Here is a 27,882-nt window from a genome sequence, read left to right as displayed (position 1 = left end):
CCCTCGGAGCAGAGCTTTGCCAGCGCTCTGACCTCCCAAGCAAATTCCAGACTGGCTCTGCTGAGGGCTTCCTGACCTTTGACCTTCAGCCCCCCGGGGCTGAAGAGGGTTTCTAGGACCTTTTCCTTCCCTGTGTCGAAGAGTGTCATGAGCTCTCTGGGGTTACAGAGCTGTGGGCAGAGCCGTGCACAAGTCCCCTGTCATCACGGTGGTGGCAGCCAGTCATCGAAAAGCTCTCAGAAGGTCCTGTCAGCGCTTGGTGGGTGCCGGCTTTGTACTCCAGTCCCTGATGTCTGCATTTTTGCTGCTCTTGGTCCTCCCGGCTGAACTGGAGTCTCTCCTGAGACCATGAAATCTCCTCTCCTGTTGGCCACTGGCTCGGCCTGGCTTTGCTCGCTCTCTCTTTCTCTGGGAATGCCTTGCCTCCTGGATTTATGTGTCCGTGAAGGAAGGCAAAGCCAAGAATTGCTTTCATCCGTTCTTTCTACGGCCTGGGCTGGGTGTGGGGATGGGAGCTGCCATTTAAAAATTGCTAACTGTGGAGTTCAGGCTTAGGCCGGGCTACTGAGGCCAAACCCAGAGGGGCCTTTTTGTATAAAGGACTCTCTTCTGCCACCACCACCTGCTCCCGGAGACTTAGAATCCTGAGACCTGCTGTGGCCAGAGGCCAGGGAGGGCCGTGGGGTAGCGGGAAGGTGTTACATGCAAACTTGAGGCCTGGGTTCTGGGCTAGAATAGCAGGAGAGTGGAGAGCATGGGGCTCTGGAATGAGACCAACCGAGGTCTGGGTCCAGGGTCCCTGAGATTCGAATCCTCATTTGCTGCATGACCTTGGGTCTGCCCAGTGTCTCTGTGACTCTGTTTCCCCTTCTGTAAAACGTGGATAATAATGATAGCTTCCTCATAGGTTGTTACGATGATGAAATGAGTTAACATATGTAGAAAGCTGACAGAATAGAGTCAATATTTCAAGTAGTGAGCTCAGTGGCTAAAAGATGGAGTATCATCATGAAAGTTCTCTGTATGTATGTCCATCGGTAGTTCAGGCCTCTGAGGAGGGATTAGATGTGCCAGAAATTTGTCGGGGAAAATGCCAATGAGGAGCAGCAGGGGAGGGTGCTGGGGGAGGCTGGGGGAGTCAGCAGACCACAGGGCAGGTCTGGCCCTGAGTGAGGGGGAGAGGGAGGGAAAGAGGGCTGGGAGGAAGTGTCATGGCTTTCCGTGCAGTTCTGAGAGCAAAGATGGCGGCAGCCAATCCTCCCACCGAGTTTGCCCAATGGGTCTCAGGTCTCCCGGTCACTGGCTGGGAGCCATCTGTGGGAAGCGGGCCTTGGTACAGAGGTGACCTTGGGTTTCCCAGCCCAGCAGCAGGGCCCTTAGTTACAGGACCTGTGGTCAGACGTATGAGAGGCTACCACGCTCCTTCTTGAAGGGGATGATGCTGCCTTCCCTACGGCACTGTGAGCTACAGTGGCTTCAAAGGTCTGAAAGTTCTCTTGAAAGAGGAAAGTGTTTTATTAATTCCAGGAAGCCTGGGGTTGTGAGCAAGAGTTCTGGGCCCTCCCTGAAACTCTCAGAGTAATTTAGATGTGGCTGAAGCCTCCCCCCTCCAGTCCTTGCTCAGCGGGTTCCCCTTCCCTCTCCCAGCAGCCTGGGCCTGCCCTCTTTCCAGAACAGGTGAATTCTCCCACCAGCCACAGTGGACCCAGGAAAGCTGAGGGAACACAGAGTCTAGCCCCAGCCTGTGGCTGACACGGGAGGAAAAGGTGTGACAGTGAGTCACCCTCCCTCCCCTGGGGAAACCACCTCTGAGGACACCTGCCTATTGTGCCTCCTGCCTGTACCTGTCACACTGCTTTGCAAAACAGGTTTCCCCCACTTCTTTCCCTTTGCAGCTGGGAATTGAAGTAGCAGGAACTATTACTAAGTTCCCCCAAACGGGAATAGGAAAGCACAGACACTCCCTTGGGCGGGCAGGAGCGAGAGGACAGGATCCTGCGTCATATAGGGAGGTCCTCAAAGCTTTTCTCCATGTTCTGTGTCTGGGACACGTTGTCCCCACCAGCCCCTGGCTTTCTGGGCACTCACATCCCCCTGTCCCTCGCTCTCTTAGCCTCCCTGCCTTCCCTTCCAGGCTGGGGAATAACCACATCACTGCCACAGGAGCCCAGGTGCTGGCCGAGGGGCTCAGAGCCAACGCCTCCTTGCAGTTCTTGGGGTATGTCGGATTCTGGGTCAGAGGGACCTGCGTTGGGGGGGGGGGGGGGGGGTGGGGGGACTTAGAGATAGGTGACACATTTCAGCCAGAAGGCCTCAGAGTTGGTGGGAGAGAGTGGGTGGCCCTTGGCTGCTTTGGTGTTTGTCTTTCACTCAATAAACAGGAAGTTCAGGATGTCAGGTGGTGGCAGTGGTGGGGGTTGGTGGTGGTGGTGAGCAGTGCCCATGAGCCAGTGGCCGCAGGAAGCCCTCTGGGCCTTGCTGGGGCCAGGGCAGTGGTTCTCGTCTTCGTGTGTCCATCAGAACCACTTGGGAGCCTCTGAAGAATGCCATTGCCTGGGCACCTCCCTAGACTGATTAAATGTAATGCCAAGGTGTGGAGCTTAAGAATCGGTCATTTTAAAAAGCTCCACAGAGGCTATGCAGCCAGAGACGAGAAGCAAGGAAAGAGATGGAGGTGGACGGGGCTGGAGACTGGCCCCAGCGTGGGAGGGGGGCTTCGCCAGGTCCTTCAGAACAAGCGTTGCCATGGGGCTGGGCCAGGCCTTCCAGGGAGGACAGATGAGTCAGATGCGCGCTGGGAGGGCTGTCCCACAGAACACAGGTCCCCAAGAGAGTGTTGCTGGGGTGGCGGTGGTCGGTGGGGAGGTGGTTTCCTTTGGTTGCCAGGCAGAGTGACCACCCCCCGCCCCAGGATGGCATCCGCGCAGCAACCCCATCCTGTCCTGCCTCCCCTGGCATGAGCTAGGGTCTGTTGGATAAGAAATGGGAGTTTGAGGACCCAAGGCTCTAAAGAAGAGAGACTAAACCCTTAGGGCCCAACCCATTTCATAGGCAGGCGAGCTGCCCACAAGCTCGAGAGATCAGCTCCTTTCCAAGTTGCATGCTGAGCCCCATGGAGTCCAGCATAAAGGCAGCCCCAGCCCTACCAAGCTCTCTGGGCTTGGGGTCACAATTAGTGGATTGGAGAGAGGGGTGCATTCTCTTTCAACAGGTGTTTCTTAACGCACCTGTCTGGACCAGGCACTGTGCTCAAACCTCCCGATGCTGTCCTCTGATGCGAACTGTTCTTAATATTGGTTTTTTTCCTTCTTGCTTAACGATAATCTTTCAGACCCTAATGACCTCATTTTTGAAGGACAAGCTTCTTAGTATTCCCTGGGCTGGATGGCTATAATCTATTTAACTGGGGCTCCTGTTGAGACGCACTGAGGTTGTTCCAGGGTTTTTTTTTTTTTTTTTTTTTTTTTTTTTTTTGCTGTTACAGGGTTTTCTGCAATCTCCCTGGGGCACAGAGCCGTGTTGGTCCATAGCCAGGGCTCAAGAAATATCTACCCGATGAATGAAATTGCAATGAACCTCTTAGTTTGGCCAGCTTTGCTCCCGTGTGCCCAGCCAGGTCTGGGCTTACTTTCCGTGTGTAAAACAGCCAGGTCTCAAGGTCTGAGCTGGGTGCCACCTTTGAAAAGGGACACATGCATCCCAACCCCGGGGGTCTGAGGGGGGACAACTGTGGAAGTGAAGGAGTTTGGCACCATTTAGGAATGGGGAACGCTAGGGAGGAGCAGAGAGAGAGCTGGTTTGTGGGAAAAGAGTGAGACTTGTTTTGGGTGGTCCTGGAGGGTAGTTCAGGGCCTGGGAGTAGCAGTCACTGGGAAACTGCTTTGACCTAAAGCTCAGGAAAAATGTCACAACCCTTTAAGTTGTCACTGAGAAGGAGTTCCCTGTCCCTGAGGGCATGCACTCCTGTTCTTTAAATCTGATGGTTTGTAAATCTGGCTGAAAAACGTCTAAATGTAGTTTGGCCATCCTTCCAAAAATGTGGAGGTGGGTCCACTGTGCTGGGATCTAGGAGCACCACTGAGACCCTTCTGGAATTGGGTGGTCCTAGCCCCTCCGGCCGGGGACGTAGAGGGGGAGGGCACTCCTCATGCGGGTCTAGAACACATAGCAGTTACTCACGGACTGACTGACAGAATCTGTTGCCCTTTTTAGGTTGTGGGGCAACAAGGTGGGTGACGAGGGGGCCCAGGCCTTGGCTGAAGCCTTGGGGGATCACCAGAGCTTGAGGTGGCTCAGGTAAGCTTCGGGATCTGCATGGCTGTGGGGAGCCAGCATGAGGAGGGAGGAGGAACCTGGGCCAGATTTGAAAATCCTTCATTTGCTTCAACTTTATTTTTACCCCTTCCCCCCACCCTAAGAAAAAAAGACCCTTGGATTTGGAATCAGGACAGTTGAGTCTTTCTGGGTGACTTTGGAGTATCCCTTCTCCTCTCAAGGGTCTTGATTCTCAAGGGCAACTAGGTGACTCAGTCAGTTAAGCATCCGGCCCTTGATTTTGGCTCAGGTAGTGATCTCAGGGTCGGGAGATCGAGGCCCATGTCCAGCTCTCCACTGAGCATGGAGCCTGCTTAAGATTCTCTCTCTTTCCCTCTCCCTCTCCCCCTCCCCATTCTCTCTCTCCTTCTCTCTGTGTCTCTCGCTAAAAAATTAAAAAAAAAAAATTCTAAAATGGGTCTTGATTCCTTATCTATAAGTTGAAGATTTGGGGCTGCCTCAGATGTATTTTATCTCAAGGACCAACTCCGGTCCATTATTAGTGTCTGCCCAGGACATCATGTCGGGAAGGAGTCTAAGGCTGCTTCCTGGGCTTCACGAAGGAGAGCAGGGTAATCAATCAGTCATGTCCAAGGTGAAACGGACTAGGGATTAGGGCCATACATGTGCATTTTGCCCTTCTTGGCTAAGCTTATTTCTGTGGTCCCTCCCCGCCCTGACATGTTTTCAATCCTTGATTTCGTTCAGCCTAGTGGGCAACAACATTGGCAGCACGGGGGCTCAAGCCTTAGCATTAATGTTGGAAAAGAACGTGTCACTGGAAGAACTCTGGTGAGTTGGGGGGGATCCCCTGCTTTGGGGAGGCATTTAACAGCCTTTCTTCATTCCTGGGTCTCCTCCATGGAAACGGAAAAAACGGGGCTGGATAATCGAGCAGTTGGGCTTTCGGGATTGTCTTTCTCTCTGTCCGGGTGGCATGAAGCATATGGGTTTGTGTCCTTCCTCCGTGAGGTGTAATGGTGGGGTGCAGAGACTCTGGAATCCAGCCAGCTGAGCTTCCAGGCCCGCTGTGATCTCTGGCAAGTCATCGAACAATACCTGCATCCCAGGTTTCTTACCGAATGGATCTGGGGACACAGTAAATTGAGGGGATGACTGCTTTGAATGGTAAAGCATATGTTATTGTATGCAAAATGTTTTTTTTTTCATTTTTAAAGATTTTATTTGTTTATTTGATGGAGAGAGAGGATACACAAGCAGAGGGAGAGGGAGAAGCAAGCTTCCCGCCAACTGGGGAGCCCGGTGTGGGGCTCGATTCTAGGACCCCCGAATCATGACCTGAGCTGAAGGCAGTCGCTTAACCGACTGAGCCACCTAGGTGTCCCTGTGTTGTTATTTCTTTTTTTTAAAATTCAAAAAAATTTTTAATTAATTAATTATTTTTAAAAATTTATTTGATAGAGATTACAAGTAGGCAGAGAGGCAGGCAGAGAGAGGGGGAAGCAGGCTCCCTGCTGAGCAGAGAGCCCGATGTGGGACTCGATCCCAGGATGCTGGGATCATGACCTGGGCTGAAGGCAGAGGCTTTAACCCACTGAGCCACCCAGGCGCCCTGTTTTTCTAAGGCGAGTATCTAAGAATACTGGAAAGTAGAGTGAGGGTCACCTTGGAAGGTGGAGTGGGGTTTGGAGCAAGTTAAAAGGTGAACTGGAAATTGTACTTACATTGCTGACCTGAAACTGATTCTAGGTTTCCCGTCCTTTAGATGCCACTAGTCTGGTCTTCCTAGGATGTGTTCTGGGCAGTCCCTGATTGTATCAGGGAGATCAAATGCTGCTTTCTCCAGGAAGTGGAAGGGCATTGAAACCTCAGATCATTGTCACAAAATGGATATTTTAGTGGCCTTGGCTTCAGCAGGGCTCCGTAGCTCTGCTGACATCCCATTGGTTATATCCTGATTGACTGTACCCTTTGGAAATTCTCGTTAGAGGCAGGTCTCACCCTTGGGTGTATCAGTTATGATGACATGGCTGGGCTGTAGGGCAGGAAGAACTCCATGTCCAGGAGCTCAGACCAGTAAAGGATTTATCATCTTCACGTTGGACCAGTCTGGAGGCAGGGGGGCGTGGAGCTGGTATGTAATGGCTCCAGCAGGCCAGCAGGGGCCGGAAGACGCTGTCTGTCTGTCCCTTCACATCCTCAGTCTGTGGCTTCAAGGTTGGGTGCCTCATGGTCACCAGACGGCTTCTGGTACCTGCAGCACTATTTCTGTGTCCCCAGATTCAGTCTGTATATCCAGGAAGGGTAGGAGGCACAGGCAACCGAGGTTTCTGTCTTGGAAAGATGACTTCCAGAAGCCCCATCACCAGCACTTGGCCATGTGGACATCACTGGCCAACACGGCCATCGTGGAGAGTGGGAAATGCAGCTTTTGTTTGTTTGTTTGTTTGTTTTTGAATCAAGCACAGGGCTGCCCAAATAGAATAAGGCTTCCATGAATAAGAAACGGAAAATGGCTGTTAGGTCACTGGGACATGAGGAAGCCTGGGGTGAATTCTCTCCCAGAGACACCCCCAGAATGAAAACCTTCACCCCCAACTCTCCCTGTTCTCACTTTTTCTGTAAATGTAGATTTTTCAGAAGTCGGCTTTTCTAACTGGGGGGGGGGGGGCAGATTAATCCTTATTGACCTCCTCTTCCCTAATAAACGTTACTGTATCAACCGGGTTTTCTCTCTTGCTCTTGCCAGCCTGGAGGAGAACCGTCTCCAGGATGAAGGTGTGTGTTCTCTTGCCGAAGGACTTGAGAGGAATTCAAGTTTGAAAGTTCTGAAGTAAGGACCCTGTGAGCAAAAGCCGGGATGACAATGACTGGCCTGGTAGGGGGGCTGGGGGTGGGTGAGTAATCTGGGCAGCTTCCCACCAGGCTAACTCAGGGATCCCCCAGACACAGAGGGGGATTCCAATGTGAGTTGTTTACTGGGGAGGTGGTCCAAGCTCACGATGCTGAGAGGTCAGTGACATGACATGGGGGAGGACATGGACCCAGGAACAAGAGTGTCATCAAGCAGTTATGATCCTGCTTATCACCGAGGGCAGCGGGGGCTCAGACCTGCTGGGGAGCTCCAGAAACCCCTCCCCAACCAAGGAGCGAGGCAGCCGGGATATTTATCCCCCAACTGCCTGTCCTGCGTCCATGTGCTTGTGGGAATATGAATTTTCTAGAGCTTCCGGTTTGCCCTGCACATGGCCGAGTACACGCTGGGGGTCTGTAGAAAGTCCTCTGGCAGAGAGTGGAGGTTTTCCCAGCAAGCAGGCCCTGGAGTTAGAGGGGAAAGCTGAGGGCATATGGATGGGTTGCCGATGGCATCCACTATGGGGTTTACAGGACTTGCCTGCCCCCTCTCTGGGGGCGAGGTCATCTTTGGCTCAGGCAGATGTCTTCTTCCATCATTGCCAGTGGTTTCTCTTGTGCTGTGCAGGCAAGCACGCTTGCCTTTATTCATGGGTGCATTCATTTATTTCTTTGTTGTGCATCCATGCCTACATTCATCCATTTATGTTTTGATGCAAGAAGTATTTCCAGAACACTAACTGTGCCAGGCACTGTTGGAGGCCCCGAGGATAGAGTGGTGGAAAGAACAGAGCAGGCTTCAGCCCCCTTAGCTCTTCGGTTCTAGTGGGAGAGGCAGATAATGAACAAGTAAGCAGATATACAAGATGATGTATAAGGGCTCTAAAGAGAATTCAAGGGAAAGATGTGTCTGGGAGTATCTGGAGGGGCAGGGTTGCAGCTGCCTGGGCAAGGCCTCCCTGGGAAGGTGGCATTGGAGTTGAAACCTGAATAACCAGAAACGTTATTGTTCTTGTAATGCTGAGGTCTCAGGAATGTGCCCCCCAGGTGGACCAAACAGCAAGTGCAAAGGCCCTGCGGCAGAAAAAAGCTTTGTGCTTTTGGGAAGGGCAGGCAGGGCCTACATGGTTGGAGGGGAGGGTGGAGGGAGGAAGGGGCAGGATGGGTGGGGCATATAGGCCTTAGAGCCATGGGAAGGATCTGGGGTTTTATTCTAGGGGCATTGAGAAGCCTTGGGAGGATTTTAATCTGGGCAGTGACATGATCTGATTTACATCACAACGAGATCATACTTGCTGCTTTGTGTAGAACAGATGGGAGAGGGGTAAGATGGAAGTGGGGAGACAAGGCAGGAGTTCCTGCTGTCTTCCAGGCAGGAGATGAAGGAAACTTGGATGAGGCTGGTGGTGGTGGAGAAGGCTGGTGAAGGTGGGTAGGCTCTGGTTGAAGGTCCTGCGGAGGGTCCAGGAGCCACCAGCTGGAGGGCGGCAGTGTTGGCCAGAAGTGGTGGCCACCCCTAGTGGTGGGCTCGGTGGGGCCTCCCCTCGCCCCCCCCCAGGAAAGGGACAAAGGATGTGAGGAGGAGCCCAGCTAGGGGTCATCACCTGCTGGTGCATGGGCTTCTTGAGGATGGAACCGTGCCTGCTGGGGTACGAATGGTCTTACTGGAAAGGGACCGCCTCAGACAGCTCCTTGTGTGATAGGAAGGGTGGCATCCGCCCTGGCAAATGTGGCCCATGGAACACACTCGGCTTCAGAGGCGGGCAGACAGCTGCCTCTGGGAGAGTGTCTGCTTTGCCGCCAGCCCGCCAGCCACTCTGGCAATGCTTGTTTGTGTTGCTTTGCAGGGGCGAGGAAGTTGCCAAATGTTTGGGGGAAAACACTTCCACTCGTCACTTGGGTGAAACCGAGCTGGGAGGACTGGGGGATGCCTGGATTGTCTAAGGGGGGACGCCAGGCTTTGCACATGGGGGAGGGGGTCTGGCAGTAGTACCTTAGTTAGTTTAGTACTAACCAGATGTGGACCTGGCATGTTTGTCCTTCGTCACCGACACAGACTTAGCCCAGGCGACCCCATGGGCTGCCAGGGATAGCAGATGGCTTTGTTCCCCGCTGCCTGGTAGAATGAAGCACCCCTGAATCCCATCATCCCTCATGGTTTCCCCATTAAAGCGAGCTTCCTGGGGCACCTGAGTGGCTCAGTCAGTTAAAGCATCTGAGTTTGCCTCAGATCATGATCTTGGGGTCCTTGGATTGAGCCCCCCATCAGGCTCCCTGCTCAGAGAGGAGTCTGCTTGTCCCTCTGCCCCTTCCCTCTGCTTGTATTCTCCCTCAAATAAAGAAGTAAAATCTTAAAAAAAAAAAAAAAAAGCAAGCTTCTTATGTATCTTAGGGGGAAAAAAAAAAGGAAGAACGAAAAAAGAAAAAAGAAAAAAAAAAAAAAGGCCTGCTTCCTTCTTTTTCCAGGCAAAGTGACTACAAAACGTTGGTTCAGTGTAAGGGCTCCAGTACCTGATGGGTTGCGTTTGGACCCCGGCTCCAACATTACCCACTGTTTCTCTGTGGATTTGTGTTTCAGTGGCACTGAGTGTAAAGGAGGGTAATAAGGGGACCCTGCTCTTAGGGTCGTGAGTGTTACTGAGGAAGGTATTGGGCTGGTGCGTTGTAAGAGTTCAGCAGATACTGGCTCTTGTTATTATCAGTGTTGGCTTTGGGGCTGCTTCCTGGATGGTCCTGAAATCCTGGAGGAGGCCTACACTTCCTGGAGATGTCTCCAAGGCCAAGCTGTGAGCTAAAAGAACGGCAAAGGGTAGTGGCTCTTCCCCCATTGTCCCTAACAGGGTGCCTTCTCCCCTCCCAACTGCCAACCTTGTATTTGCTCAAATCCATGTCCTTGTGTCCCCCATCTACTCCCCAAATGGAAATATTGCCGTCTATTGATTATTTCCCATCAGTTGAGTACGGGGCCAAATGCACCACCATTCCTTTTTGTTTGTTTGTATGTTTTGTTTTGTTTTAAGATTTTATTTATTTATTTGACAGACAGAGATCACAAGCAGGCAGAGAGGCAGGCAGAGAGAGAGAGGGAAGCAGGCTCCCTGCTGAGCAGAGAGCCCGATGCGGGGCTCGATCCCAGGACCATGGGATCATGACCTGAGCTGAAGGCAGAGGCTTTAACCCACTGAGCCACCCAGGTGCTCCCATTCCTTTGTTTTAACTCAAATTCCACAAGGTAGGTGCTCTTTTAGGTCTTACAGAGGAAGACCTAAAGGAAGTTGGCATTAATTTGCTGGAAATCCAAAAAGGAGCAGTATAAGCTGGATTGGAACCCAGGGAGTAAAACACACATACTTAACCCCTCATGCCAGATCGCCTTCCAAAGGGAGTAGCTACTTGACTAGATACACGAATCCGGGGAGAGAGGGGTGCATTTCCTTGGGGGCCTTGAGCCTTTGTGGATGAGTTCTTTGGGAATCTCAGACAGAAGAGGGACATGTCAAGGGGGCAGGTGGGCTTCTGTAGGCTGGCCCCCTCCCAAAGCCGCCTTTAATCGGACAGGCCCAAGAGGAGAACCGAGCATCCTTGAAGCTCACCCTTCCGTCTTCTTCTCCAGGCTGTCTGACAACTGCATCACCTACTTTGGGGCAGAAGCCCTCCTGCGGGCCCTGGAAAGGAATGACACCATCCTAGAAGTCTGGTAAGGCCCCTGGGCCAGCCCCTTTACCTCGTTGAGCCTCCTTTTTCCAATCTGTAAAATGGGGCCAGGAGAAAGAGGGAACCTGAGCATTTTCCCTCTGGGCTCTGACATCCCATGCCATTCTGCTTGCAGTGGATCTAATTTCTGTCTGGGGAAGATGTTTTCCCATTTCCCAGCAGGGACCATGTCGTTCATTTTTTTTTTTTTTAAAGATTTTATTTATTTATTTGACAGAGAGATCACAAGCAGGCAGAGAGGCAGGCAGAGAGAGAGGAAGAAGCAGGCTCCCCGCCGAGCAGAGAGCCCGATGCGGGGCTCGATCCCAGGACCCTGGGATCATGACCTGAGCCGAAAGCAGAGGCTTTAACCCACTGAGCCACCCAGGCGCCCCCATTTCATTCATTTTTAAACCCTGAGTATTCAGGAAGGTTTCCGTTCCCGGTGACAGTGTAGGAAGGGGTGTGGTGGAAGATGGACATGGACACATGAACTTGGGGGCATTGCACCTGCCTTCTCAGGTCAGGGCTGTTGTCTCTGGGTGGAGGTGACATTGGGGGCCGGGGGTAGATGGGGGGAGGATGGTGCTGCTGCACAGTGTTTCCAGATCTTTATAATTAAAAGCCATGTTCCTTCATGTGTTTGGAAAAAACACTGAGTCTCACCTTCAGAGATGTATGTTCCTTCCTTCCACGGATGTATTTTTCACTCCCAGAGTAAGTACAAAGATTTCCCCTGGTTTGGCGTGTAACGCGTGAATGTCTCACTGTGCATGTTTCAGGCACTGAGCTACAAGCCAACCTTTCAAAACTAGGAGGTTCCCCCATGGAAATCTTTGTTTCTGAGTTTTCTTCCCAAGGCTTCCAACTCTGGGTCCCCACGGGAAATGCCAGCAAGTAAGCAGAGTAGAGTAGGGCTGACCCCACTGAGCTGGGCAGAGCAGCTCATGCCGATCCCATACCCAGCAAGCCTGGCGCCCTGCACCAGGCTCCTTTGACTGCTCTATGTTGCCTGTCTCGTCCCTGCAAACTTGTAACCCCTGCTTTGCATATGCTGACGGACCGGTCCCTCCCTCAAAAATCATATCAAGGCAACAGCAACAATACATATTGGATGATGAAGTTAAAAATAAAAACTTGTCGGAGTCTACCCCGGGAAGAGATTTTTCCTTTCCGTATGATTACATAAGCCTGGTAGACCGTGAGGTCCTCGGGTCCTGGGCAGAGCGTGGGTTTTTGTTTCTGTGTTTGTATTAACCATCACATGGTCATAGGAAATGTCACATTCTGCGTCCAGGGGGAAGAAGCCAGCATCGGGTTGATATTTTAAGGGTTCTGATGTTATTTGCCACCTGTTGGCAGGACTTCGGAGGGCATGAGGGTTTGCTCATTGCATTCTTGGTAGATTCTGCTGTTGCCTTAAAAAGAATCGTGGACCTTGGAGAGTTGGGGCCGACTGGGGCTGGTGTGGATTTTCTCTGCAGTCACAAAGTCTTGCTTCATCACACGCAATGATTTTGTGAGCTGCCCTGGGTGGACCGAGGCTAACGCCAGCAGGGCAGGGCTGCAGCGGGGCCCAAGGGCCAGGCCATCGAGGCCCAGGTTTAGAAAGTAGCAGCCTCCCATTAAAAGCACCATCCTGGGGCGCCTGGGTGGCTCAGTGGGTTGGGCATTTGCCTTCGGCTCAGGTCGTGATCCCAGGTTCCCGGGATTGAGTCCCACATCGGGCTCTCTCCTCCAACGGAGAGCCTTCTTCTCCCTCTCCCCCTACTTGCTGTTCTACCTGCTTGTGCTCTCCCTCTGTCAGATAAATAAATAAAATCTTAAAAAAAAAAAAAACAAAACACCATCCTGGCTCAGCACTCATCCGAACCTCTCTTTGCTTTGTCCCCTTTAGGCTCCGAGGCAACTCGTTCTCTGCTGAGGAAGTGGAGAGGCTCGGCCAGAGAGACACCAGACTCTTGCTGTGAAGCCTGGGGGCCAATGTTGATCTCAGCATGTTTGCGAGCAGGCTGCGGGTTTGGACCCCTAAAGCTGGATTACAGAGCCGTGTCCTGCCCAGGTCAGGGCTGGCGGAGTGGGTCATCTCTGTTTCAGCAGAGGAAGGAGCAACAGGGTCCTTCAGAGCAAACTTTTCTGCAGCCGATTTTGCGTCCGGTTCTGCCCAAGATTCAGTCCACGGAATGCAGCAGAAGGGCAGCTCCTCCCTGCCTTCTGCTGATCTGACATAGGACAGCGGGGCCCATGGATGTTATCGTATCCTTGTGGGTTCGAGACCTGGATCCGCAGGAGAGGCCCCTTCCCGCCTGACTCACAATGAGGAGGGGGACTCAGGACGCAACTTTCTGCCAGGTTTTCACTCCTGGGTGGTCATCTCTCCAGGCTGTTCCCCACATCTGGCCCCTCTCCCCGTTCTGGATCCCCCTGCACGTGGGAAGGATTCAGAATACTCGATGTTTTCAGCTTTGATATTTAGAGTCACAAATGCAGGGTGGGAAGGTCTATAATTTACCTGCTGTCCTTCCCGATACTTAAGACATTATTGAAAGGGGACACGTGACAGCCACTTATTTCCCCCAGACATTCTGGATTTTCAAGGAAAATAAGACCACACTACAGCTGATATCGCACACACACTTTTATTTCTGGGGAAATCAATTAGTCTTCAGTTAAGCTTTTGGAAGCCGCTCTCCACCCAAACGCAGTGTTGTGGAATCAGTCCTGGCCAGGATTTGGAGCGATTCTGCCAGGGCTCTGGCTGGTGCCTGGGAGAGGGACTCTGACAGCAGACTTCCAAAATAGATTCAAAAGAGGTGGTTCGGTGTTACGTGATAGAAAGTTATGGATCAGAAGTTTACAGGGGCAAGATCAAAGACTTTTCCTTATAAGACAGATGTTTTCCCGGACTTTTTTTTTTTTTCCCCCAAATGTTGCATGTTGAAGCCTCTGTAAACTGTCAGATGCTGTGCAAGTGTTATTACTTAAACATTATTATTTGTGAACACTGGTTAATATTTACAAACCACTTTGTTTTATTCTCCCCAGTTTGTTTTTTATAAAAAATACAACCACGGATTTTACACTGTAAATAGTCATAGCGAAGAAAACGGTGGAGAGCCTTCCCCCCACCCAAGCTGTCTTCATTGTGACCAAATATTAAAAAAAGAAAAAAATTCCTGAACGTTGTCAGATATTAAAGCAGCAGTTTTTTACTTGGAGAGGGAAGAATGATGTTTGGACCAGAACATTTATTGTTTAGGGCAAAGGCAATTCTTAGAACTAAGCCCTGCAAACAAAACGCTCTGGGCTTCGGCTTAGAAAGGCCTAACCCTGCGTGAAGTCTGAGGCCGTGCGGAAGTCTCATGGTGCCCTGAGGGGTGGCAAGGCCAATGTGGGCTCCAGGAGTCTTTAGCAGGAGAAGGATGGAGAAGGTTCTGGAACAGCTCTTCTCAGCAAGCAGCCTCCTGGGAAGGTCTTGCTGAAATAATTCTCAGCTGCATTTAATGAGCTCAGGGGGCACCTCACCAAAGTGAGATCCGCTCCCTGGCCAGGTTTTGTGGGCTTGGCTTGCGAAATGCGGCGGCATGTCCGTGGGCTCCCGCGTGTGGGCTTGCCTGTGGGCCCTCTGCTCGTGGTGTTCGTTTCTGTCCAGTCCACTGTTCTGAGACAGAAGATCGGGAGGGAGGTGGGGATCGACTAGGCCAGCTTTCCCTGAGGAGTCAACACAGCAGTCCGTGCATCTGGCAACATCTTGGATTGTAAATTTCATTTTCCTGAAATTCCTTCAGCAATGATTTATGGGCCAGATATGGTAGGAGCATCGGTGGAAGAACAACAGAGACACGATCCCGGTCCTCAAGGCATTTAGGTTGGTGAGGAGGGGAGAGGTGGGCAGAAAACTAGTGAACTGGAAGATACAGAAAATAAGGTCCACTGTGGTAACTGCTAGGAAGGAAATAAGTAGAGGTGCCGGGGTGACTCAGTTGGTGAAGTGTCTACCTTTGCTCAGGTCATGATCCCAGGGTCCTGGGATCGAGCCCCATGTGAGGCTCCCCCCTCAGTGGAGCACCTACTTCTCCCTCTGCTCTTCCCTTCCACTCACGTGGGTGCACTTTCTCTCTCTCAAAAAAAAAAAAAAAAAAAAAAAGAGGAAGGTTCAAGATAGAGGGGAATCTTCAGATTGGGGATTGAGCAGAGACAGGTAAGGGTTGGGACCCTAAGAATGAGGAGGGGCTGGCCTTGCCAAGAGTCAGGGGGCTTGTTTACCAAGGACAAGCTTCAGGAAGACCTGTCATGGAAAAGAGCCCAGTACATGTAGTAGCCTGAATAACGGCCCCAAATATTTAACTCCTTCCTTGAACCTGAGTTTGTTGCCTTATTTGGCAACAGGTACTTTAAATATATGATTTAGGGGCGCTTGGGTAGCTCTGTTGGTTAAGCGTCCAACTCTTGATTTTGGCTCAGGTGATGATCTCAGGGTTGGGAGATTGAGCCCCACATCAGGCTCCCTGCTTAGTGGAGAGTCTGCTTGAGATTCTCTCCCTCTTCCTCTGCCTGTCCCCGCTTAAGCTCTCTCTCTCTCTCTCTCTCAAAAAATAAAAAATAAAAATAAAGATGTGATTAAGATGAGGATCTTGGCTGGGGCACTGAGTGGCTCAGTTGGTTAAGCATTTGCCTTTGGCTCAGGTCATGATCCTGGGGTCCAGGGATCAAGTCGCACATTGGGCTCCCTGCTTCTCCCCCTGCCTCTGCCTCTCTCTCTCACGAATAAATAAATAGAATTTTTTAAAAAAAGATGAGGTTCTTGGGATGGAGAGATTTTCCTAGATTATCTACATAGGCTGTATTTGTAACTAAAAGTGTTTTTATAGGAGAGAGGCAGAGGGTGATTTGACACAGAAGAAGAAGGCGGTGTGATCACTGAGGGAAGTTGCTAGACTGCTGGATTTGAAGGTGGGAGATGGGGCCCCATGGGGGCAAGGAGTGCAGCTCTGGAAGCTGGAAAAGTCAAGGACATGGAATTTCCCCTAGAACCTGTGGAAAGAACATAGCCCGGCTGTCACTTTGATTCTGGCCTCCAGGACTGTAAGAGAAGTAATTGGTGTCATTTTAAGCCACCAAGTTTTGGGTAATTTGTCACAGCAGCCACAAGAGACAAATATATTTAAGGCAAACTAAGGGGCGAGTGTCACTACATGGGCTCAGAGAGGTAGGTAGGATCAGTTCACGAAGCGCCTAGTTGACCATGGTCAACGGCTTGGGCTTGATCTTAGAAGAGTGACCAGCCATTGCAGAGTTCTAAGCAGGGTCAAATGTGACCCAATGACATTTAAAGAAGACCTCTTTTGCTCCTGGTTGGAGAAGGGACTGGAAGGCATAAGGGAGGGACGAGCAGAAAAAGTAGACAGAACCACCTAGAAGCTATTGCAGGTGAGAGAGGCAGTTGTTTTAATGTGGTGTCAGCAAAGGTGGAGAGAAGAGGACGGATTCCAGAAACATCCTAGGAGTTGATTCCCAAAGGCTAACAAATGGAATGGATGAGAGAAGAGGGGGAGGGGAGATTCAAGTCCCCTCGATTTTTGACTTGAGTCACTGGGGCACACCATCTTGGAGGTCAGCTGGGAAGACAGATGGGAAGCAAGCTTGGAAGTGGGAGGGACTTTGTTTTGGATTGTCAAGTTTGGGATACCTGAGCGACATCAAGTGGAGACACCAAGTTATGCCACGAATCTGAAGCCCATGGGAGAGGTCATTGCCAGGTTTAACAGCATGAGTGTCCTCAACCTCTAAAGGGGGATGGGCTCATTGGGCCCGGAGGTTATAACCCAGGGAGAGATTATGGAGAAGAGTTCAAGAGGGCCCAGCAAAGGGTGCCACTGGGACCTAGATATGTCCTTGCCGTCAGAGCTCAGAGTAGAAGCTTCTTAAATTTCCAAAGTCCAGCAGATCCACCAAAAGCATTCTGGGCCCAGACAGGTAACTTGCGAACAAGTTAGTTCGACTTCCAGAAATCACTTTGCAGAACAGGAACAGACACATTCCAGATTTATGGCTGAAAATACATAATTCTTCTGTGCAGGGGGAAAAAAAAGGTACCAGAGTAGGAGAATTTTTTTTTTAAAAGAGCTTCAGAGTTTCAATTATATTCACCATCATCCTAGAAGAAAAAAAAATGTCAATCTGAGTGTTACCCCCCCCCCCACATAGTGCCAAAACCAGATACTGGAACGAATATACCCCGCAGAAAGTGTGGGAGGTGGAATCACATTCCGAGCAGGCTGAGTTGAGACTACATACAGCATCATTTCATTATTGCACCAACACATCTTCACGCCTCCATCCCCACTCAGGAGATGGGCGCAGCCCAGTGGGCGAAGCACACAGCGATGGCACACGCTGGTAGTGCCGGCACGCCAGGGAGCACAGAGGCCCGGGCCCTGGGTAGCAGGTTTCCCCAGGTGAGCGGCAAGGTCATGAATGACCTGCCCAGGATGCCCCTTGGAGAATTACATGGGGAGAGCCTTCAGCTGTGCAGACTGGCAATCCCAGATCATTGGATTCTCCAAGATTCCTTTTTTTTTTTTTTTTTTGGCTCCAGATTTAATCCCACCTATCATCACTTCTGGAATAATCCACAAATTTCAATCCTCTAGGCATCACCACCCCTCCGTTATCAATCACCGAGAAAATCCCTCCTCTTCCATTTTTACTTGGAACAACATCCTTCTTGACATCTTCAGTTCCACATACCTGTCCTTCTCACCGTCTCCCCTCCACCCCCAGGAAAGAAGGGCCTCCTAAGGGGTGCACCCTTGCCTTGCCTGGATTACTGCATTAGTGTCTTAACTGGCTGGCTTGTAGCCCACACATGAGCCTGTTAACAGGTAAGTCAGATGAGCCACTGCTCTGGTTGAAATTCACCAGAACTTCCCAATCTAGCTCAAGGTGAAAGTTAAGGTCCCCTGGCCCACCCCTGGGGTTTTCATGGACTTCCCCTTTGCCACTCAGACACCCGTTCCCTGCGCTCCAGCACACGGCTTCTTTGCCGCTCCTTGACCATGCAAACTGTGTCCATACTTTTGCACCTGCCTATTTCCTCTTATAGGAACACTCTTCCCTAGACAGTGGCCTGGCTGGCTTCCTCATTTACTGTAGGTCTTTGTTCAAATGTCAACTCATCAAGAGACCCCTTCCCTGAGCTGTCTACCTCCAACAGTAGTCCCCAACCACTCTCTGCTCCCCAGCCCTGCTTACTAGTGTCCTCCCAGCACAGGCCAATTGACATACGTGTGTTTCTTCCTTCCCCTAGAATGTCAGCTCCATGAGAAGAACAAGAGCTGTGCTTGCTGCAGAGTCCTCTGGGGCTAGAATAGTGCCTAGTGCATAACTGATGCTCAAATATTTGTAAACCTAACGGAGAATCAACCTGCTTAAAGCAAAACATAGAAGTTGGGCAAGATTATAAAAACAAGGGGTGCCGGGGTGGCTCAGTGGGTTAAAGTCTCTGCTTGGTGCTCAGGTCGTGATCCCAGGGTCCTGGGATTGATCCCCTCATGGGGCTCTCTGCTCAGCAGGCAGCCTGCTTCCTTTCCTCTCTCTCTCTGCCTGCCTCTCTGCCTACTTGTGATCTCTCTCTCTGTCAAATAAATAAATAAAATCTTAAAAAAAAAAGATTTTAAAAACGAATTGCCTTTCTCCTGACACCATCAGTGTCTCCTTCCTAAGGGAGGAAGTTTTCTTGCCACGTGAGATCATTTTTAATGTGTTTACTGTCCCAAATGGGATCCCAGAGGTAGCACAGAAGTCCCAATGAAGAGCCTTAGACCCCTTTTCTCTGTGGGTATGTTTTTCAAATCACACAGACATCATTTATCATTGATAACAGCAAATAGCTCCAAGAGAGGAGCAAGTATTTTTAGTTCAGCAGGATTAGGGGAAAGATGATTAAAGTAATCACTTTTATCTTATCAAAAAGAGCTTTTGGGTGACCGGAGTAAAAGCCCCCAGAGAGCATGTTCAGTTGCACCTGGAGACCCACCCCCCAACCACCCCCACTGCTAAGAAACAAGCACATCCTTGGAAAGGCAGACTCTCTACCCACCATGGACTGAAACACCAGGCCGGGCTGTATGGAGAAAAGGCCCATGCAGTTAGCCCCGTGGTTCGGAGCTCATTCATTAGCTCCCTGGTTTGGAGTTATGAACGCCCCTATCCCAGGAACAGTAGGGAAATGCCTGGAAGCATGGCAAGCTGCATGAACAGCCAGGAGTTGCCATTTCCTGGGATGGGGAAGGCAGAAGGACTTCAGGGGGAGTGGAGGAGTATCAGGAGCTCCCTTCTGGCTCTGTGGGGTGGAGAGGCTAACTAAGCGGGCAGTACCATCTGCAACACTGAATTTTGTGAGGCTGGAAGTAAGAGGTAGCCTGTGGTAGCCATTTGGGGAGCACAGGGTAGGGTCTCAGAAATGACGGTTAATCGTGTTACTGAGAAGGTTTGCTGGGGACCTGCGTGGGTGTTACTCCAAGTCATAGGTCCCTCCCAGGCCACCAGGTTTCCAGCTCTTGGGAGAAAGAGCTCCATTTAATCCAATGGCTTTTGGTTGGGTTCCTGCTGTGTACAATGAGAGCTATGCAAGATGGTTTAGAATCAGAGCTAACTACCCTATTAAAATCCTTCAATGGCTGCATAGTAGCCCTCAAAAGAAATGAAATCTTGCCATTTGCGATGACGTGGATGGAACTAGAGGGTATCATGCTTAGCAAAATAAGTCAATCGGAGAAAGACAACTATCATATGATCTCCCTGATATGAGGGAGAGGAGATGCAACATGGGGGGCTAAGGGGGTAGGAGAAGAGTAAATGAAACAAGATGGGATTGGGAGGGAGACAAACCATAAGTGACTCTTAATCTCACAAAACAAACTGAGGGTTGCTGGGGGGGGGTTATGGACATTGGGGAGGGCATGTGCTATGGTGAGTGCTGTGAAATGTGTAAACCTGGCGATTCACAGACCTGTACCCCTGGGGATAAAAATATATTATATGTTTATAAAAAAAAAAAAGAAAAAAGAAAACAGAAAACAGCAAAAAAAAAAAAATAATAATCTTTCAACGGGATCCTGTTCCTAAACTAAAGACCAAAACTTGACTCCCAAGGTCCTACCTGCCGGGCTCTTTTGTGCCCCCATTTACTGTGCTCTGCCTCTTTCAGTTCCTTCAACGTTGTCATGCACAGCCTTGTTCCCTTTGCCCGAAGTGCTCCCTTTCCCCCTGGGCTGCTAGTCATCTTCCTTATTTCATCTTATAGGTGACTTCCTTGAACAGGCCTGCCCTCAGTGCCCAACTGCCTCTTATGTGTGCTCAGAACAGTTCTCGTTCTGGGGCTCACTCCATCCTCGGTAGCTCAGGAAGTGATCTCAGAGCTAGTCCTTTAAGGTCTGCCCTTCCTTGCTGGAGGGTATGGGCGGAATCTCTCTCAGACACCCCTGTTTCTTGGTCCATGCTTGGTAATTCAGCCAGCAGTGGAACAGGCTGTGTGGTGGTGGAGGGGATCAACAACAGGGCCTGGGGTGATCTGCAAAGACCCTTGGAAGAGGGTGGACTTTGGTTAGGCCTGAAACAAGGAGAGGATTGGAAAGCAGAAAGGAGAGGCATTGCAGTTGGAGAATTTGTTCCAACAGAGCTGGAAAGATCCTGACTTGAAATCAGGAGAATCAGGGTCTCAGCTCATCTCCTGGGTGACCTGGAACAAGTTATTTTCCCTCTCTGGACCTTAATCTCCTCTCTGTAAAAGGAGAGGCTGGCTTAGCAAGGATTGCAAATAATAGCACCATGACACTATTTCCCCATCTTATCCCCTGGCAGACATCTCTTTTCCCCGGAGAGCCTGAATACAGTTTTAGAATTGTTTTCAACACAATGTTCTAGGCAGTCATTACCAATTGATGGGAGATGGTAATTGAGATAAGCCTTGTTTATCGGGCCTGGCTTGGAAGAATATCTCTTGGATGAAGTCAGGCTTTGATACTGTCTGATTCAAGGAATGGGTCACAGGAGGACTGAGCAAGGGCTCTCACAGCTGGCTGGTAGGGCAGAAAGCAGCAGGCTCAGCAGCACCAAGCACGATCATCAGAAAGAGCTTCAAGGGGCACCTGGGTGGGTCAGTGGTTTAAAGCCTCTGGCTTCGGCTCAGGTCATGATCCCAGGGTCCTGGGATTGAGCCCCGCATTGGGCTCTCTGTTCAGTGGGGAGCCTGCTTCCTCCTCTCTCTCTCTCTGCCTGCCGCTCTGCCTACTTGTGATCTGTCTGTCAAATAAATAAATAAATAAAAAGAAAGAGCTTCAAGACGTCTTCATCCAGGGGTGGCAAACTGACCTTTTGGGGGCCAGTAGAGAAAAAGGAGAGAAATGTGCCAGGTGAATAAACTATGGAATGGTGAGCAGTGTGGCAAACATGGGAAAGGGAGACTGCCCTGTCTTAAAGGATTCAAACTCTTTCTCTCCCGCTCCACTCCATCTTCTCCTTCCTCCTCCTCCTCACTGTACAGGTCAAGCAAAAATCGTCTTCAGGCTGAATTGTTAGCCCAGACAGCCAGATGGTGACCGCTGAGTCCTCCTGACTTTACTGGAGAATCTAGAGCCGGGAGGGAACAGTGTCGCCTAAGGCCACGCTGTGAGCCAGGCCTGTTGATTTCCATTTTATTGCTTTCTACATCACTGAGGTCATGAAACTCAGGACACAGGATAAGGATGAACGAGGGAAAGACAAAAGTGCATTGAGGCTTAGGTTTTCAAAAGATGTCCATTTCATCCTCAGTGTTTAGGGCCAGGGAGGTGGGTGGCCTGTGTACTAGTACTGTTAGTAATCACTGATGTGACTTCTTTTATGTACTTGCTGGTTTAAACTGCCCAGATCTTTAGAAATGTCACTTTCCACTGGGGAAATTTTCCCTCTCATGATTAAATACACACACCCCTCTTCTTTCCTCAGTTTTAATCACCTTCTCCTATAATTGGTACTTAAAATGTCAAAGGAGAAGGAATTAATTAACAGGAGTATCCAGTGCAGCAAGGCATGCTCTGAAGCAAGGCTCTGGGACTGATTATAAAAAGCACTCCCTTAAATATTTTGAGCACTTTTGGGAATCAGAAACCTCCCTTCTAGTTGAAGGATCCTTAACTACACCCCAAGTCCTGGCTGGTGGCCAGGGGGTGCAGAGCTAAGTGAGGCAGCGGGTGGAAATCCCTTCTTCGCCACCCTAGTGAGACCTCCCTTCAAACTGGGATAGGTGGCGACAGAGGTTTCGAAGCAGCAGAGGTCCCGGGCAGAATCTGAGGGAGGAGAAGAGATTCAAAACGACTGAGCTCCTGCTGTGTATCGGAAACTTTAACTACAGGGTTTCACAGCGGTTCTGTAGGATAGGTGATCTCTATTTTACAGATGGGGATACTGAGGCTTAGCGTGGTCGTGAGATTCTCACGTCAAGAGGCTACTAATTAAAAGCGCAAAGCATTCACATTTAAGTCTGATTCTAAAGCTTTGCTTTTTCATGGAATCCTGAAATCCTATTCCCAGCTCGTGTCACCCCAGACCCAAACTCCCTGCAGGAGTTTTGACAGCTAAGTCAAGCGCCAGGACCCGGGCCTGGGAGGTGGAGCCGGGAGTAGCACGGCGCCCCGCCCCGGCTCCGGTGTCGACCAATGGTGACGCGGCATCCGCAGCCTCTTGTCCAATCAGCCAGAGCTCCCCGTCCACCTCCCCCGCTCCTCCTTCCCTCCCCTCCGCTTTCCCTTTTGCTCGACCGAGCTTGACAGAGCGGAAAGTCCCTTCAGCCGGCTCCGGGCCGGCAGCCATTGGAGGAAGGTCTGTCACAGAGCTGCCCAATCAGAGCGTGCACAGGACCGCATCTCGGGCTGCGATTGGTCAGTTCGGCGGTTGCCCCTCGCCCCCGCTCCCACTCTCTCTCTCTCTCTCCACCTCCCGCCCCGGGAGGCTCGGAGGCGGGGCAGGTGGGGGCGGGCCCAGGTAGCAGGTTCGGCTGCGCCCGGGCCGCGCGTCGGAGGTAAATATTAAGGCGGTGGGTGTGGGGCGCCGGGGCTGGACTGGGACGAGGGCTAGCGACACTGGGGAAGGGGCGACGCCCCGTTGCCGGAGGTGAGTGAGTGAGCTGGCGACTGAAGCGGCGAGAAGGAGGCGGCTGGGTCCTCTCGGGCGTCCCTCCCCGGCCTCGGGGCGTCTTCGGCCGCGGCCGCGGTCGCGGCCGTCGGGCCTTCGGCGCCGGCCCGTTAGTTGCCCTGGCAGGCAGCCGGCCAGGCCCGCGGGGTGCTGAGCCCGCTGACGTCAGCCCGAGCTTCCCCACCCCCGGGGCTTCCCCCCGCACCCCCCCCACCCCGGGCTTCCTGAGAGGGCTCCCGAGCGGTGGGAGCGTGGTCGCCGCCGCCGGGACCTCCGGAAGACAGAGGACTCCGGGTGGGATCCGCGCAGGAGACCGTCTCCTCCGCCGGTCCCCATGTACAGATGGGGAAACTGAGGCACAGGCCTCCCCTGTTGGCCTCGAGAGCCCTGGGCTGTAATATCTTCTCTCTCGTAGCCCAGGGGCGGATCGATCGGTCGCTTTGGGGGGTGTTTGTGGCTCCTGTCCAGGAGGAGCTGTCGGGGTTCTGGCCTCGTTAATGGCGTGTTCTGCTTTTTCTTTCAGTTTCCCCCTTTCCAGGGTGAGGATGGTTCTCTACAACAACCTGGAGTTGTTTAGTTGAAAGGTGTGCTCTGTCGAAACAAGGTATTCTTTTCCGTCCTTCTGTTTTCCTTTTTCATCATGTTAACGATCTGTGGGGAGATCAGGAAGTCTTGACAGAAGAGAGTGTTCCTGGATTTGTTTCTCAGCTGGGTCAGCTGCCCGGTTATTCATGTACTTGGCATCTTTTCTATTCCACCCTGTGGCATTTGCATGTTTCAGGATGGTTGTCATCTTTCAGCCACCGAGCCTTTCAATCTCTCAGCCCCCACCATCCCCGCCGCCATCCTCTCCCCAGTTCTCCCTGGAAAGTTGTATCCTTAGCTCAGCTAAGAAGCATTCCTTACCTTGCTTTTGAATTCGGGCTAATAGAGATCTTAATAAGATTGTTCCTTTGGCAGTCGTTGGCTCCCCGAGAAAAATCCGGGCCTTGAGGGAGGGTGTTCATTCAAGTGTTGGTTTTCTGCACACCCCCTCACGCCCCAAGTAGACTGAATGGCCCTGAGGATTAGGCTGCCAATTCCCCACTGCGTGGTGGGTGGATTGGAACTAGAACAGTAATAGGAGAAAACGATCGCTGGGAATTCTTGTGGAAGTTCGTGTACTGTGAATGTTGATATCCCCCAGAACGTTCTCCGAGGTTCTGCTGCAAAATGTTATAGTATTCCCGTGAAGAAGCCCTCCTGTGGATGGTAACTTTTGTGGAAAGCTGATAAGACCAGGGCACTATTATATAAAGCAAACATTCAGCAGCAGTGATTTCTTATGGTCCGACATGCCTGAACTGTGATTTCGCTTGACTTGGCAAAGTCCTTATCATAAGAAGAGAGAAAGGAGCAATTATCCTATTCATCGAATGATGAGTATTTTGTTCCTGATTTCCACAGTTTCTTCTTAAATTTGTCAAGGTATTTTCCCTGGTTACACAGAATTTATAGGCATCACACATGGTGTGAAGACCTAGGAAACCAGCTTCAGAGGAACCTCAAAACAACTTGTTTTTGTAATTGTGAAATTTGTCTTGTTTTTCTCATGTGTGTAACAATGCAGTGGGGGTAAACATTAACCGTGACTTCATTTATTCGAAGTTTTATGTATGTATATATATTTCCTTTTTTTTAAGCTGGAAGATATGCTTTTAATCACTTAAACAATTAGGATGAGGAAATGGATTTTTGGCTTTCACTTTTATCACCTGAGTTAAGCAGATCATTCGTTCATTTTACACGTACTGAATGCCCATTACATGTTAGGAAGATGAAGGACTTGTGGGAGTTCCCAGTTTGGAAGTGTAGTGGCGGGGCTTAACTCGAGGGAGACTGCGGGGTTCCCTGTTCTGCCGTGAATATACATGCAGATACGGGAGCCAGACTCTTTTTTTAGCTTTATAAATCCCGCTTGTTTTAGGAACGGGATACTTGTGCACTTGGGACATAGTAGGTGAGGAAAGATAAAGCTGACTCTTTTCTGGTCATGGAATCTCTGTTTTTCTGTTTTTAGCTGTTTAGTGGTAGAACAACTTATTCTTTTAATGAGAGAGATTCTTCCTTAAAATGGTGATTATTCTGGCTATCTAGAAGCTTTTGGAAAAAGACCTGTGTGTCTTCTTTCTTTGGCGTTCACGCTGACCTTCTGTCTCTTTGCCACTTATAATTGGGGGCAGTATTTTCGTACTGTAAGTTTTATTCTGATTTAGATAGTCTTCTGTGGTTTTTAGTTGGGATATTTGAGAAGATGCAAAAACGTTCTTGAATTAGATCTGTCTTTGTTTTCTCTAGTGAGGTTCTTTGAGCAGTATAACCTGATAGCTTGGGAATTAAAAAGACATTGTACTTTCTAGATAACCATTGTCAGTTGTATGTAGCTAATGCTGTTTGTGTGTACTGTATATTATCTTTTAGAAAGTGGTAATTCTGACCTTTAATATTTTCGTATAAAACATATTTCTTGACCATCTTTTCATTGCATTGATAGGAAACTGATAAGTATTTGTGTCTTGGTTTAATGGCTTTATTTTAATACAGTTAAATTCTCCTTTGTTCAGAATCCAGACCCTCAACAAGCTCAGATAACCGGATATACTTTCAAGTCTTTGTGACCCTGAACCAGTCCCTCATCTCAAATGTTGTCAAAGGAAAGGCCTTCTCCTGTTCCATATGGTTTAGGGTTAAATATATCATTGCATTCCACCTCTGTGGTAATTTTCATTCAGTACTTAGAGTAATGATCAGGATATTCATAATCACTCAATTTTCCAGCCTGGAATAAGTGTGAAGGCATTTAGATGAATCACTTGTGGTATATTTACATTCAAAGTGTAATTAGAGGCAATTTTAAACCAATTAGACCTGAAAGGTAGTAAGAGAACATAAAGTAGGGCACTTATCATACCTTAAAAATGCCATACTTCTCAGCGTCTAACACTGTGCTGAGTGCACAAAAATACTAAACAAACTGAGAAACCTTGATCGATAAAGAACTCGTTGACAATGGCATTTGAATTTTTCCCGTGTCATCTTTAGATTTTACTGCTTGGGGTTCTTAAGACTCAATCTAACTGTTGTGCATATCCAGTGAAAGAACGTTGTCATTCTACTCATTTCTGCAGTAGAGGAAAGTTTCTTTATTAACCTGTTTCTGCTGTAATGGCAGTATATTGAGATATTCACTACCATTAAATTTATTATCTTGTATAGCTCTGGAGTCATAAAATTCCCCATTCACCTTTCTCAAACTATCAGTTGCAATGAAGAGAATCAGTGTTTAACATGGTAATTCCAAAGTTATTCCCTCTTAATGTGTGCTTTCTAAATGAGGAAAGCCTTTTTATTTTTGGATAATGCTTTTTACATGTTTTATAAACTTTTGCTCTGGCTGCTCCAGTGGTCTGACGTGAACCCTGCGCTTATTAAGGTGAAGGCCTCTCCCCCTTCTGCTAATGCAGGTTAGAGCAAAGCTGCTCCTGTGTGTTCGCTGTAAAATATGGTTCTTAATAATGATTGGTAAATTGCCTTCCACCTTTTTTTTTTATAATCCAAAGGAGTTATATTAAATTTTACTGTGGACTGTCTCTTAAACGATTAGCAAAAAACACTTCTGTAACCAAATTCATATAAACCATAACATCCTAATGCATTACATACAGTAATTTAATTTCGTCATGGTCATATTTCATTACCCACTGGTGGGTTTTGTTTGCCATCATGACATGACTTGTTAAGCTGGGGAACCAACGGAGTAGAAATCATGGGCATATAATATTAAGATTCAGGGATTTTCCTATTATTTGAAGATATCATTTTTAGGAATTTTAAGAAGTAATTTCTTTTCTAAAGAGAATTACCATACTTGAAAAGCAATTTTTGGCCAAAAATACTTAAATACATTTATAAAGAGAACAAAACAACTCCCTTTTTCAGAAATTTCTTTGTGACCATCTCAGCCTTCTGGGAGTAACCCAGACCCTGTCCCTGGAGCCAGGCCTTTGCGCTTCACTCCTGAAAGGCTGTTCCGAATTTATGTATACCTCTTTCAGTTATTGTTGTTTGTTCATCCCCTGGCTTCTCAGAACTGGTTAGAAGGAGTAAGGTAGAAAGCAACAAGGCCATAGAATGAGTCAAATGCACCCTGTAGGAAACCACAGAAAATGGCTGATTGCAAGGGAAAATCAGAGACTATAAATCTGTAGAAAGCAGACCCAGAAACTCAGAAAGCATAACGTCAAGCCTTTTAACAAAGTCACAAACATCTTTGCGTCTTGAGAGTCACATGAGAGCTTATATTCATATTGATAATTTGATGATTCAGAAAAGAATACTTGTTGGCATTTGAGAAGAATTTTAGTCAGAAATAACAAATCCTTCATTTTGGTGCTTTAAAGGAATGCAGCCAAATTAAGGGTTTAGGTCTCTGGGTAGCTTTCAGTGAGGGATTTCGGGGTTTATGATGGTGCCAAGATAGGGGTTTCCACAGGTGTTTTATGTAAGTAGCAGATATAAATTGATTCTGTTCCTGCTGAAGTAGACAGTGCCCTCAAGTGGAATTAAGACAAACACATTATAAAGAAAGGGGGGAAAAGAGCGAGAGAAAGCGAGAGAGAGAGAGAGAGAGAGAACCACTTTACACCAGCTCTGCCCCTGACTTTACTAAATGTTACACAGATATTTCAATAATGTTGTTTTAAAGAGTTGCCAAACTTTTCATCTTGTCTTGGGTAACTTGCATGTCTCATTCTGGGTTATAGGGGGACAGACTTTTAAAAGCACTTGACCAATTCTAGAGTACATCATTATCTAAGGACGCATTCCACGTATAGATTTGCTGGATTA

At 49.4% G+C, this 27,882-nt stretch overlaps 2 protein-coding genes across 15 annotated transcripts in view; both read left to right on the top strand.

The window, feature by feature from the left end:
* Nucleotides 1-13,846, top strand: part of NOD2 (nucleotide binding oligomerization domain containing 2) — a 34,990-nt gene extending 21,144 nt beyond the window's left edge. For 2 of the 4 annotated variants that reach the window (XM_032854499.1, XM_032854502.1), the window contains 6 exons: nt 2,135-2,218; nt 4,213-4,296; nt 5,023-5,106; nt 7,025-7,108; nt 10,742-10,825; nt 12,719-13,846. In XM_032854499.1, coding sequence (XP_032710390.1) covers nt 2,135-2,218; nt 4,213-4,296; nt 5,023-5,106; nt 7,025-7,108; nt 10,742-10,825; nt 12,719-12,791 — 493 coding nt within the window. In that variant the 3' untranslated portion in view covers nt 12,792-13,846. Of the gene's footprint in view, nt 1-2,134; nt 2,219-4,212; nt 4,297-5,022; nt 5,107-7,024; nt 7,109-10,686; nt 10,826-12,718 lie in introns of those variants that run through there. The other 2 variants (XM_032854500.1, XM_032854501.1) reach the window with 2 other exon arrangements.
* An 8,966-nt stretch (nt 13,847-22,812) lies between these two features.
* Nucleotides 22,813-27,882, top strand: part of CYLD (CYLD lysine 63 deubiquitinase) — a 64,634-nt gene continuing 59,564 nt past the window's right edge. For 2 of the 11 annotated variants that reach the window (XM_032854492.1, XM_032854486.1), the window contains exons 1-2: nt 22,813-22,882; nt 23,519-23,599. The gene's annotated coding sequence lies outside the window, so the exon portion shown is untranslated. Of the gene's footprint in view, nt 22,975-23,518; nt 23,600-27,882 lie in introns of all 11 variants that reach the window. The other 9 variants (XM_032854495.1, XM_032854493.1, XM_032854490.1 and 6 more) reach the window with 9 other exon arrangements.

Source organism: Lontra canadensis, unplaced genomic scaffold (genome assembly GCF_010015895.1).
Source record: "Lontra canadensis isolate GAN:19392208 unplaced genomic scaffold, GSC_riverotter_1.0 scaffold8, whole genome shotgun sequence".
Lineage (NCBI taxonomy): Eukaryota > Metazoa > Chordata > Mammalia > Carnivora > Mustelidae > Lontra > Lontra canadensis.
This window is presented reverse-complemented; position numbering and strand designations above follow the sequence as displayed.